General features: G+C 37.0%; 1 protein-coding gene across 3 annotated transcripts in view; it reads right to left on the bottom strand.

Moving 5' to 3' along the window:
- The window catches only part of CERT1 (ceramide transporter 1), a 129,248-nt gene that overhangs the window by 41,969 nt on the left and 72,610 nt on the right, over positions 1-14,669 (bottom strand). For all 3 annotated transcript variants that reach the window (XM_032625716.1, XM_032625715.1, XM_032625714.1), the window contains exons 7-8: positions 14,200-14,357; positions 9,945-10,037 (exon numbers count right to left, since the gene is read on the bottom strand). In XM_032625716.1, the coding sequence (XP_032481607.1) occupies positions 9,945-10,037; positions 14,200-14,357 (251 nt within the window). The remainder of the gene's footprint in view (positions 1-9,944; positions 10,038-14,199; positions 14,358-14,669) is intronic.

Genomic DNA, 14,669 nt, shown 5'->3' with positions numbered 1-14,669 from the left:
TGTCTTGTCTTACTGGACAGCCTAGAATTGGCTCCCAGTCCTTGCTAAACATTCTGCTAGTATAATTCCCCACTCCACCCCGCATCCCCCAAAAAAAGAGAACAGGGCTATTAGGACCCAACATTGAGGGACACAATGGACCAATGGCAAGCAAGCAACCACCCTGGCATCAAGGGACCAAATATTTGATCACCTAATGCGTTCCATCGAAAGGTTAATGATCAGAAAGAGGAAATTTTGAAATAAAATTCATATTTTATGGCAAGAAAAGAAAAATTTTAACATAAAAATTTTCTCTGCCTTTTGGCCCCCTCTTTCCCCTCTACAGTGTACTGTATATCTGCATTATGCATCATGACCAAATTTTCCCCATCGGCAAAAATACCTGCCCAATCCTAAACTGCAACATTCTTCTAGCATTAAGACAACTCCTGGGGCTTCCCTGGTGGCACAGCAGTTGAGAGGCCACCTGCCGATGCAGGGGACACGGGTTTGTGTCCCGGTCCAGGAAGATCCCACATGCCACGGAGCGGCCAGGCCCGTGAGCCGTGGCCGTTGAGCCTGTGCTCCGCAACGGGAGAGGCCACAACAGTGAGAGGCCTGCGTACCACCAAAAAAAAAAAAAAAAAAAAGACAACTTCTTAAAAGATAACCTTCTTTGTTAATCTTGTAAAGAGTCAGGTTACCTACCACTTTGTACCTACAGAAGTGAACTGTGTAAACTGTCACTATTATGTCATTTGATATGATGTACATCCTGTCTAAAAAACACTTCTAATGGATGGAACAGTTCTCAGAGCTTTCTGAGATGCTGTTCCTAGCTTGTAATTCTCAATAAGACTAGAATATATTTTCCATTTCTTTGTTAATTTTTCATCAACAGGAAGATGGTGAAAAAAGAACTGAAGTGCCCTTAACTATTTTCTTCATTAAAAGAGAAAGAGGGAGATGCATTTCAAATGGCTGGGAAAAAGATGGTTTATTCAACAAATGCCACTGGAATAAAATATAGATTCCTCCATTACACCATAATTTTTTTTTTTTTTTTTGCAGTGGCACTCACTGCTGTGGCCTCTCCCATTGCGGAGCACAGGCTCCGGATGCACAGGCTCAGCGGCCATGGCTCACGCACCCAGCCGCTCCGCGGCATGTGGGATCCTCCTGGACCAGGGCATGAACCCGTGTCCCCTGCATCAGCAGGCAGACTCTCAACCACTGCGCCACCAGGGAAGCCCTACACCATAATTTTTAAAAATTCAGATATATTAATATATTTAGGAGAGACCATTTAGAAAAAAAAGAACAGAAAATACAGAAGATTATTTGAAGTAGAGTGTGAAAGGATTTCGATCTAAAATGGAACCAGATGGGACTTCCCTGTCAGTCCAGTGGTTAAGACACATTGCTACCAATGCAAGGGGCACGGGTTCAATCCCTGGTTGGAGAATTAAGATCCCACACGCTTCACAGTGTGGCCAAAAGATTGAAATGGAGAATTTTATGCATGCACCCTCTGAAGAACAGAATTTAAGAACTGAGAGAAGGATTTCCCATAAATGCCAGATAATCAGAAGACTGAGCCTTATCTCCTGACCAATGACCATCTACCAAGTATCTCTCCCCATCTTCAAGCCAAAGAACTTACTGCTTGGACTCTGGCTAGACTCTCCTTGTCTGTACTCCTTGCCCATAAATACAACCTGCCCCAAACCCTCAACAAAACTGCCTGTAACTTGGTACTGCATGCATTCCCCGAATTGTAATTCCTCTGCTGTTCTGAAATAAACTCAATTTCTGGTAATTTGAGCATGTCTCAGTTTACCTCTTTAGGTTGACAAGAGAATGCTTTTTAAAACATGAAAAAAAATGTAGAGATAAGTGTACCAAAAGACTGTGAGTTAATTACAAGAAAGTATGAAACTTTTATATGACAAAATGAACAATTAAAAAGATTTTTTAAAAACTATAAAAAGAAGAAAATAATTGAGAAATAAAGTCAATCCTGCCCATCTTCTAAATCAATAGGGGAAAACACCCAAATTCTAATAATAAAAACGTGAAGGGATGTGTACGAGAGTCATTAAAGAAGAAATACAAATGACCAATAAACATTTTTAAAAGAAAGCCTAAATCACATCGATCAAGCAATTTTTTAAAAAACTAATAAACACATAACCCTAGCACAAGGACCCTCCTTTCTCCACCCTGGTCTCTCCCCTGAAATATAATCTGTGTTGACCAAAGTGGGGATAAACAAATATAAAATTATACAGTACTTACATATTGCTCATAGGAGATAAATGGGTACCACATATTGTTAAATTAAAAAGATAGGCTTATTTGTATTTTCTATAATCTTCCTATAATGTACATCTATTTTATTTATAATATGAAAAAAATAGGGTAATTTTTAAAAGCTGATAGTCCTCCCCAAAATAAACCTAAAATAGCAAAAGACTTTGCTCAGCTTCAGAATAAAAGTTAAAATTGTAACAGCTAATATTTCAGTAATCTAGACTTCTAAAATCCCAGACGATAGCTAATTATGTAATTTTTGTACATTCCAGAAGGAATGAGATAACAGCTTAGCAATTTAAAAATATTACCGCTCATCAGAGGGTGTTTGTCCCACCCACCTGGGCCTGGGGAGTCTGCTGAGATCCCAGGCTGGTCCCCTGCCCTCCAAGGACACCCCCTTCCCCTGTCCGCATTGGTCCTGGGGTCATAGGAAGGAGGCTGAGGGTAGAACAGGAGAGGCAGGTGGAAGGGGCCCTCTAGGACAGGAGGAGCAGGAGAGAAGGAGGGTGTTTTCCCTGCCGACTTGAGCCCAGGAAGTCTGCTGGACTCCCAGGTGAGGTCCCCTGCCCTCTGAGACCAGGGGTGGGGGGCACGCCTGGGTCCCTTCTGTTCCTTAAGCCTAAGCCACACACACCCTCCCCCACAGCCCCCAGGGCCTTTTCCAACTCTGTGGGTCCTGAGCATAGGTACTGCCCACCACCCAAACCTCACCCTTGCTTAGGCCCCGCCCTCCACAGCCAAGGCCTTTTCCCCGTTTTTTTTTTCTCTTTTTTTGTTTTCTCTTTTCCCTCTCCCTCTTTTTTACTACTGTGGTAACTATGGTACCTCTGGTTGTTGATTCATCTATATTTTTTTTTTTTTTTTTTTTGCAGTACGCGTGCCTCTCACTGTCGTGGCCTCTCCTGTTGTGGAGCACAGGCTCCAGACGCGCAGGCTCAGCGGCCATGGCTCATGGGCCCAGCCGCTCCGCAGCATGTGGGATCTTCCCGGACCGGGGCATGAACCCGTGTCCCCTGCATCGGCAGGCATCTCAACCACTGCGCCACCAGGGAAGCCCTATATTTTTATTTTCATATCCTTTCTAATGTATCTGTTAGTTTCCTAATTTTATTTTTTACTTTGTTATTGTTCTCTCTCTCTTTTATTTTTTTGCCATCCAACGTGCCTTGTGGGATCTTGGTTCACGAGCTGGGGGTCAGGCCAAAGGTCCTAGGGCGGGAGCTCCGAGTTGGAACCACTGGACTAACAGAGAACTTCAGACCACAGGGAATATTCATCAGAGTGAGGTCTCACGGAGGTACTCATCTCAGCACAAAGACCCAGCTCCACCCAACAGCTTACAAACTCCAGGGTTGGAAGCCTCAGGCCAAACAACCAGTAAGACAGGAACACAATCCCACTCACACACACACAAAAAAAGAGACGGCAAAAAAAATAAGTCACATGAGAAGGAGCAAGGTAAAAAACTACAAGACCAAATAAATGAAGAGGAAATAGGCAATCTATCTGGAAAAGAATTCAGGGTAATGATAGTAAAGATGATATAGAATCTCAGAAATAGAATGGAGGTACAGATTGAGAAAACACAAAAAATGTTTAACAAAGAACTAGAAAAACTAAAGAACAAACAAACAGAGATGAACAACACAATAACTGAAATGAAAAATACACTAGAAGGCATCAGTAACAGAATAATGGAGGCACAGAAACGAATAGTGAGCTGGAAGACAAAATGGTGGAAATAACTGCCAAGGAGCAGAATGAAGAAAACAGGAATGAAAAGAATTGAAGACAATCTCAGAGACCTCTGGGATAACACTAAACGTACCAACATTCAAATTATAGGGGTCGCAGAAGAAGAAGAGAAAAAGAAAGAGGCTGAGAAAACATTTGAGGAGATTATAGTCGAAAATGTCCCTAATGTGGGAAAGGAAATAGTCACCCAAGTCCAAGAAGCACAGAGAGTCCCATACAGGATAAACCCTAGGAAAAACACACCAGGACACATATTAATCAAACTAACAAAAATTAAATTCAAAGAAAAAATATTAAAAGCAAAAAGGGGAAAACAAAAAATAACACAGCTGATTTTTCAGCAGAAACTCCACAGGCCAGAGGGGAGTGGCAGGATACACATACAGTGATGAAAGAGAAAAACCTACAGCCAAAATTACTCTACCCAGCAAGGATCTCATTCAGATTCAAGGCAGAAATCAAGAGCTTTTCAGACAAGCAAAAGCTAAGAGAATTCAGCACCACCAAACCAGCTTTACAACAAATGCTAAAGGCAGGAAACACAAGAGAAGAAAAAGATACACAAAAACAAACCCAAAACAATTGAGAAAATGCTAACAGGAACATATATATTCAGTAACAACCCTGAATGTAAACAGATTAAATGCCTCAACCAAAAGACACAAACTTGCTGAATGGATACAAAAACAAGCCCCATATATATGCTGTCTACAAGAGACCCATTTTCAGACCTAGGGACACATACAGACTGAAAGTGAGGGGATGGAAAATGATATTCCATGAAAATGGAAATAAAAAGAAAGATGGAGTAGCAATACTCGTATCCAATAAAATAGACTTTAAAATAAAGACTATTACAAGAGACAAAGAAGGACACTACATAATGATCAAGGGATCAATCCAAGAAGAAGATATAACAATTATAAATGTTTATGCACCCAACATAGGAGCACCTCAATACATAAGGCAAACGCTAACAACCATGAAAGGAGAAATCGACAGTAACACAATCATAGTAGGGGACTTTAACACATCACTTACACCAATGGACAGATCATCCAAACAGAAAATAAATAAGGAAGCACAAGCTTTAAATGACACAATACACTAGATAGATTTAATTGATATGTATAGAATATTCCACCCAAAAGTGGCAGAATACACTTTCTTCTTAAGTGCACACAGAACATTTTCCAGGACAGAACACATCTTGGGTCACAAATCAAGCCTCAGAAAATGTAAGAAAACTGAAATCATATCAAGCATCTTTTCTGACCACAACGCTATGAGACTGGAAATCAATTACAGGGAAAAAAACCTGCAAAAAACACAAATACATGGAGGCTAAACAGTGTGCTACTGCATAACCAAGAGATAACTGAAGAAATCAAAGAAGAAATTAAAAAAATACCTAGAAACAAATGACAACGAAAACACGACAATCCAAAAACTATGGGATGCAGCAAAATCAGTTCTAAGAGGGAAGTTTACAGCAATTCAATCTTGCCTCAAGAAACAAGAACAATCTCAAATAAACAATCTAACCCTACACGTAAGACAACCAGAGAAAGAAGAACAAAGAAAACTCAGTCAGTAGAAGGAAAGAAATCAGAGCAGAAATAAATGAAATAGAAATGAAGAAAACAATAGCAAAGATCAATAAAACTAAAAGCTGGTTCTTCGAGAAGATAAACAAAATTGACATATCCTTAGCCAGACTCATCAAGAAAAAAAGGGAGAGGACACAAATCAATAAAATTAGAAATTAAAAAGAAGAAATCACAACTGACACCACAGAAATACAGAGGATTATAAGAGACTACTATAAACAAGTATATGTCAATAAAATAGACAACCACAAAGAAATGGACAAATTCGTGGAAAAGTACAATTTTCCAAGACTAAACCAGGAGGAATCAGAAAATATAAACAGACCTATCACAAGTAATGAAATTTAAACCATAATTAAAAATCTTCCAACAAACAAAAGCCCAGGACCAGATGGCTTCACAGGTGAATTCTATCAAACATTTAGAGAATAGCTAAGACTGAACCTTCTCAAACTCTTCCCCAAAATTGCAGAGGGAGAAACACTCCCAAATCCATTCTACGAAGCCACCATCACAATGATACCAAAAACAGAAAAAGATATCACAAAAAAAGAAAATTATAGACCAATATCGCGGATGAACACAGATGCAGAAATCCTCAACAAAATACTAGCAAACAGAATCCAACAACACATTAAAAGGATCATATACCATGATCAAGTGGGATTTATCCCAGGGATGCAAGGATTCTTCAATATATGCAAATCAATCAGTGTGATACACCATATTAACAAATTAAGGAATAAAAACCATATGATCATCTCAGTAGATGCAGAAAAAGCTTTTGACAAAATTCAACACCCATTTAGGATAAAAACTCTCCAGAAAATGGGCACAGAGGGAACCTACCTCAACATAATAAAGGCCATATATGACAAACCCACAGCAAGCATCATACTCAGTGGTGAAAAACTGAAAGCATTTCCTCTAAGATCAGGAACGAGACAAGGATGTCCATTCTCGCCACTCTTATTCAACATAGTTTTGGAAGTCCCACCATGGCAATCAGAGAAGAAAAAGAAAGAAAAGGAATACAAATTGGAAAAGAAGAAGTAAACCTGCCACTGTTTGCGGATGACATGATACTATACATAGATAATCCTAAAGATGCCACCAGAAAACTACTAGAACTAATCAATGAATTTGGTAAGGTTGCAGGATACAAAATTAATGCACAGAAATTCCTGGGATTCCTATACACCAACAATGAAAAATCAGAAAGAGAAATTAGGGAAAGAATCCCATTTACCATCCCCCCCAAAAGAATAAAATACCTAGGAATAAATCTGCCTAAGGAGGTGAAAGACTTGTACTCAGAAAACTATAAAACACTGATGAAAGAAATCAAAGATGACATAAACAGAGAGAAATATATCATGTTCTTGGATTGGAAGAATCAATACTGTGAAAATGACTATATGACCCAAAGCAATCTACAGATTCAATGCAATCCCTATCAAACTACCAATGGCATTCTTCACAAAATTAGAACAAAAAATTTTACAATTCGTATGGAAACACTAAAGACCCCAAATATCCAAAGCAATCTTGAGAAAGAAAAACAGAGCAGGAGGAATCAGGCTCCCCTACATCAAACTATACCACAAAGCTACAGTAATCAAGACAGCATGGTACTGGCACAGAAACAGAAATATAGATCAATGGTACAGGATAGAATGCCCAGAGATAAACCCATGCACATATGGTCACCTAATTTATGACCAGGGAGGTAAGAACATACAATGGAGAAAGGATAGCCTCTTCAATACGTGGTGCTGGGAAAACTGGACAGCTACATGTAAAAGAATGAAATTAAAACACTACCTAACACCATACATAAAAATAAACTCCAAATGGATTAAAGACCTAAATGTAAAACCAGACACTATAAAACTCTTAGAGGAAAACACAGGAAAAACACGCTTTAACATAAACCACAGCAAGATCTTTCTTGACCCACCTCCTCGAGTAAATAAAATAAAAATAAACAAATGGGACTTAATTAAACTTCAAAGTTTTGCCCAGCAAAGGAAACCATAAACAGGACAAAAAGACAACCCTCAGAATGGGAGAAAATATTTGCAAATGAAACAACAAAGGATTAATCTCCAAAACATACAAACAGTTCATGGAGCTCAATATGAAAATAAACAAACAACCCAATTAACAACTGGGCGGAAGACCTAAATAGACATTTCACCAAGGAAGACATACAGATGGCCAAGGGGCATATGAAAAGATGCTCAACATCACTAATTATTAGAGAAATGCAAATCAAAACTACAATGAGGTATCACCTCACACCAGTCAGAATGGCTAATATCAAAAAATCTAGAAACAAAGAATGCTGGAAAGGGTGTGGTGAAAAGGGAACCCTCCTGCGCTGTTGGTGGGAATGTAAATTGATACAACTATTGAAAACAGTATGGAGGTTCCTTAAAAAACTAAAAATAGAACTACCATATGACTCCGCAATCCCACTACTGGGCATATACCCTGAGAAAACCATAATTCCAAAAGAGACATGTGCCACAATATTCACTGCAGCACTGTTTACAATAGCCAGGACATGGAACCAACCTAAATGTCCATTGACAGGTTAATGGATAAAGAAGATGTGGCACATATATACAATGGAATATTACTCAGCCATAAAAAGGAAAGAAATTGAGTTATTTGTAGTTAGGTGGATGGACCTAGAGTCTGTCATACAGAGTGAAGTAAGTCAGAAAGAGAAAAACAAATACCGTATTCTAATGCACATATATGGAATGTAAAAAAAAAAAAAGGGTACTGATGAACCTAGTTTCAGGGCAGGAATAAAGATGTATACATAGAGAATGGACTTGAGGACGTGGGGTGGGAGGGGGAAGATGGGGAGAAGTGAGAGTAGCATCGACATATATACACTACCGAATGTAAAATAGTTAGCTAGCGGGAAGCAGCAGCATAGCACAGGGAGATCAGCTTGGTGCTCTGCGATGACCTAGAGGGGTGCAATAGGGAGGATGGGAGGGAGGGGATATGGGAACATATGTATGCATATGGCTGATTCACTTTGTTGTACAACAGAAACTAACACAGTATTGTGAAGCAATTATACTCCAATAAAGATCTATTAAAAATAAATACATTTTAAAAATAAATAAAATAAAATTACCGCTCAAGTCTCATACTATGGATTTTCACAGTTGGAAATCAATTCCAACGTAAAAAATATTGTCAATAGGGCTTCCCTGGTGGCGCAGTGGTTGAGAGTCCGCCTGCCGATGCAGGGGACACGGGTTCATGCCCCGGTCCAGGAAGATCCCACATGCCGCGGAGCGGCTGGGCCCGTGAGCCATGGCCGCTGAGCCTGCGCGTCCGGAGCCTGTGCTCCGCAACGGGAGAGGCCACAACAGTGAGAGGCCCGCGTACAGCAAAAAAAAAATATATATATATATTGTCAATAGCAGATCTTATTTTTTCCTTTCTAGAATAAAAATGGCAGGAAATTTTTCTTCTGCTTTCTTAAATACAGCCTAACTTTTTTACCATTCTTCTTCTATGTCAACGATACTCCTTGCCACTCCTGTATGTGTTTGTATATGGAGAGGCAGATTTTACTAACTGCTTAACAAATAACCAACAGGGAAAAGAAGCTGGTTTCAGACATTTTCCAAACATAAAGGCATGGCAATTTGAACAGTTCATGCTTTGCTATGGAGAAGACCTCACAGTATACAGCACAGCCTAAAATCTTTCACCTGTAAAGTTCTCAGGTTGTTCCTCTGTAGGTTGCTTTTTTTTTTAAAAAAAAAAAAAAAAAAGAGTTAGGGACTTTCCTGGTGGTCCAGTGGTTAAGACTCCGCATTCCCAATGCAGGGGTAACTGGTTCAATGCCTGGTCAGGGAACTAAGATCCCGCATGACTCATAGAGTGGCCAAAGAATAAAATAAAATAAACCATCTATAGATTTCAAATAATAAAATTAAAGAAAAAAAGAATTAGAATGTAATATCAGTAAGTATCACCCTAACAGGGGAGACAAAAACTTGTCCTATAAAGTAGACAGGCCTAGTAATAAGTCTTTTAAAGCCCTTTAAAGCTTTGTAGGTGAAAAAGAAAAAATTCTGTTTCAGGGTAAGCCTAGCATATATACATTATGAAATATTCAAAACATTTAAAAGTAAAGTATTATGTAAAAATTAATCACTTTTGTGATATATATATATATATATATATATGTATATATATAAATCTGCTACGTGTTTCTCTAAGACCAAAAACATAACTTCATACCTCATAATCTGGTCCTCCAAAGTGAGATTTTTTCTTAAGTTCTGTCATGGCATTTTTGTATGCTTCCTCTATTCTTCTTCTCTTCTCACTTTCCTATTTAAAAAAAAAAGCAAGTGAAAAATTTATCATGTCAAGTGGGATTTTCTCTACATTTCATCAAAATTTTATAACTTGGCCCCAAAATAACTCCACTTCTGTGAAAAATGAGTATTCTTCTGCCCAAGAAAACACTTTTTTCTGGGCCATATATCACATACAAGCTACCATTTAAAATACCACTAAGATCACCTTATAGGTAGGTTATATATTTAAATGGATTGAGTAACTACCAAAGTGTCTACACTTCAAAAAAAAAAAGGATAAATTAGTACCAGAGAAATGCCTACAATATATATTCACGTGTTTGTTTCCCCCAGTAGGAGCTAAATTAATTTTGTTACAGACAAAAAGTCAAGTAATGGATGCCAGGAAGAAAATAACTCAATTATTGGTAGAATCAATAAATGCAAAAAGATATTCTAAAGAAAGATACCTTTCTTATACTTTCCAACTGCTGGTTAAAATTATTTTAGAGCTGAAAAAGAGCTTAGATTTCTACTTTAACCTTCTCCTTTTATAGACAGGTTCTATGGCTCTAAGAGTTTGCACAAAGATCCAAGGACAAAATGTAAAAAGGCTGGCCTTGACACCAACCTCAAACTTTTTTTTTACAACAATGGACTACAATGAGTCAAATGTGATATTAAAGCCCTACAAGCTTATAAAGAACCTAATGCCTTTATTCCCTCACCTCAAATATTTAAAGGGCTAAATTAAAGTCCACACCGAACTCACCCAGAGCTTAACTACTTCTAAAAACCCTATCTGAATTAAGCTAGTGCAAATCAATGAATTAGTTCAGTAGGCCCAAAGACTAACTGATTTTTGTGTACTGAAGAGAAAACAGGACTACAGACCCATCAGAATGGCTAAAATTTAAAAACACAAAAAATCACCCACAAAAAAAAATGACAATACCAAGTGTTGTCAAGGGTGAAGAGCAACTGGAATTCTCATCTACTGCTGGTGGGAATATAAACTGATATAACCACTTTGGAAAATTGTTTGCCTCTACCCACTAAAGCTAAGCATATACCTCGTGAATCAATAATTTTACTGCTTGGTATGTGCCCAAGAGAAAAGAGTGCATATATCCACCAAAAGATACGTACAAGAATGCTCACAGCAGCTTTATTCACAACAGCCAAAATATAAAAAGTTAAATGTCCATCAGCAGGAAAAAGGAAAAAACAAATTGAAGTCGTACAATGAAAATTCATCACACAATGAACAGCATACAGCAATAATACTATACAACAATAAAAAATAATAAACTACCACTAAAAGTTACAAGATGAATGAACTTCACAGTCAGTGTTGAGGGGGTGGAGGAGCGAGCCAGACACACGAGTATATTTTGTATGATTCCATTTACATGCTGTTCAAGAACAGGCAAAACTAATCTATGACTGTATAAGTTAAAACTGTGGTCACTTCTTGAGGTACTGGTACGGCACGGACTAGGAAGGGGCATGAAGAAACCTTCTGAGGTGCTATAAAAGTTCTACATCTTGATTTGAGTGGTGGTTACAGGGGAGTATACATGTGTATAACACTCGTCAAGCAGTACACTTAAGATTGGTATACTTCACTGTATATATGTTAAACCTTAATTTAAAAAAATGAACAAAACAAAAACACAACACAGCAATAATATTAAAATGATTTCAAGGAAAGCGAAAAAACGTGAAATTACACACTTGTAAATCCACTAATATAAGGAAACATCTTCAATGAATAATTTTTTTCTTATTAACATTCTTAACAACTAAAATTTGTTTAATCTTAGAATTTTTGGTCTTCCTGGACACGACTGGCTAAAAATTAAGTACACTTCTTCTAGAAAAGAAGGAATTATTTTCATAGGTAACTAAGAATATTCAGTCATTTAGCTGTAAGAACAATGGAAATGACATTAGAAATGTACATAAGAGCTATTAAACATAAAATCAGAGAACTATTAGAGATTTGTATGTATGTTATACACATCTATTGTATGTGTATATCTATTATATACATAAACATATATTAGAAATCTACATAAAAGGTACACAAACAGCTATTAAATAGCTATTATTATATCACCTATCACCTACTTAATCACTCTCATTAGGTTTTTAGCTCCTTGAAAAATGATTTCCTGTACACTACTGTTTTCTCATTTCTAGCTTAGAGTCTAGCACACAACAAGCATATAAATACTTCTTGAATAAAACAACAGTTTCAAGTAAACCATGTTGTTAACACTGTATTTTCCTCCTCAATTACATGAATTACCTAAAAGACATGTTTGTTGATAAACAACTCTCTCTATTCAAGAACTTCCTAATCTTCACAGCATGTGTATATATACATGTATGTATGCACATACACATATGTATACACACATATGTATATATACACACATGTATACACACACATTGAATATATATGTATATACTGTGTATGCACACACGGACTTACATTTCCTGTAAAATGTAACTAGGAGCCTATATCAACCTTGAGAAAAAAATTATGGTGGAAAAGGTGAATAAGATTTGACATCAGATAGACCTGTAAAAGGATTACAAATTACAGCCATTTGCAGATTTCAATTAATACTACCATCTTTTGTGAGTGTTATTTGGTTAAATGTGGTCTAACAAAACTGTTTTTTTCACAGATCCTTTGGTATAGTCTACTTGTTGCTACCCAATAAAGAAAGAGAATGGATAAGATTACCAACATTGAAGACAACTGCAAGTACACATCCCTTTCAAATAAGAAATTTGATTGACAAAAAGATGGGGAAGCCATGTCTTGTTTTTAATGAATTTTTTAAGGCAGTGTGGTTAGAGCATATGACTAGAGATGATGATCCTTTAGTGAAGGATAAGTAGACTGAAGAGAGGGGAGCTTAAGAGAAAGTTGCCAAAAAGTTTTGAATAAGCTAATATGGATAAGTTGAATGATTCTCCTGAACCATTAGTCTAATTGATTTAAGGGATTGTCCTGTTTTCTCAGTGTTATTTTTTGTGTGAACAGAGAATCTTCTAAAAATTGAATTTGATCCAAAATTCAAATCTATGACAATGTAACAGTTCTACTCCAAAATAATAATGAAGTATCTGCGTGTACCTTAAATGGACATTTTCATTGCTTGTTTTAAAAGAATACATATTGCTAGTCAACCTGGCTTACTCTCACATGCACGTAAGAATTCTGACCAATTCTGTTTTCTTTAAACATGGGGACCTTCTTAAACATACCGTGCTGTTTAAATCCTGTAGCCATTCTGCTATTACATCAATGATGACATTGCTTTCCTTAGTGTTCTGTTCACATTGATAAGACCTTCAAATACCACAAGCAATATGACTCACTAATGAATGATAAGATTCTGATTGATGTCTGCCCTGATATCCAGAGCTGAAATATAGAAGAGTAAAATTCTTCTTATTCTGCTGCTTAACACCTCTAGACAAGTCTCTGGGCCTCAGCTGCTGCTTCTATAAAATGATGGCACTGGACTAGAACAAAATTCTCTAAGGTATGCTTTGGTTCTAAGATTTTATTGATGTTAAACTATAAACAAACGTTTTCCTACTAAACAAATTCACTGAGCCAAATTCTACTTCACACTTGCAACTAAAGATTCATATTATTATTATCAGTACTGCAGTTTAAACAAAGGTGGGAAAGGTGAACATAAGGCAAATGTTCAAGGAATAACAAAATGTGTGTTAAAGGATATCACAATGACCTTGGAAAACATACATGGCCATGAATGCAATAAGTTAATATTTAACTTTATAAATTGGTGTTTTTAGTAGTTCATATAACTTAAGTACAGTTTCATGTATTACACAATAAAGCTAGGAAATGTCAAATGGTTCATTACTTCTATTCCAAAGCATTACTATTACCATTACAAAAACTTTTATGTTAAAATCCAATGAAGAATGCATATTGTACAGTAACCAAATACATAACTGGTGAATCTCATTAGAAAAATGAGTTTAAGATGCTCACAGAGTTTCAGAGGAATAGTACCACCTGCTACTTCTCTCAATCCAATAGATTTTTCCCTAAGAAGTTAGTTTGGTTTAAATGTTCGGTCAGTATATAAACAAACAAAATCTGACTATTTTTTACAAAGAAGAAAAACAAATCTTACCTTATCCAGTCTCTTTTGCCAGCTGTCTTCACGTTTTACCATTAGTTCAATACAATGAGAAAGTGTAGCAAGGATTCCAGCAGTAGTTGCTTTAAAAGTTATCGCCTCCCCTTTAAAGTCTATACCATTAATTCCTTTTGGTGTTACATGTGGAAATACTGAAAAAAAAAATTATTCACTAAAAATCTTTTTAACAAAGAAATCATTCCTCAGCACAACTTAAAATTAGAAAATTTTTAGAAAACTATCACATCAGAGCAGACTTTCAAACTGTAATTTCCTTCCTGTTGGCCAACATTTTAAAATTTGCATCCATCTCTATGAGCAAAGAGGCCTGTGACAGCATATGTACTCTCAAGTCCTTTTTGCTGCATTCCGTTTCCTGAAATCTATTTGCTATGCTGCACGCAGTGAAGAAACTGGTAGGTGGAATAATACTTTAATAATAACACTCAAGACAGCCTAGAGTG

This window comes from Phocoena sinus, chromosome 3 (genome assembly GCF_008692025.1).
Source record: "Phocoena sinus isolate mPhoSin1 chromosome 3, mPhoSin1.pri, whole genome shotgun sequence".
NCBI lineage: Eukaryota > Metazoa > Chordata > Mammalia > Artiodactyla > Phocoenidae > Phocoena > Phocoena sinus.
The sequence above is the reverse complement of the archived record's forward strand: the minus strand, read 5'-3'. Positions and strand labels throughout refer to the sequence as shown.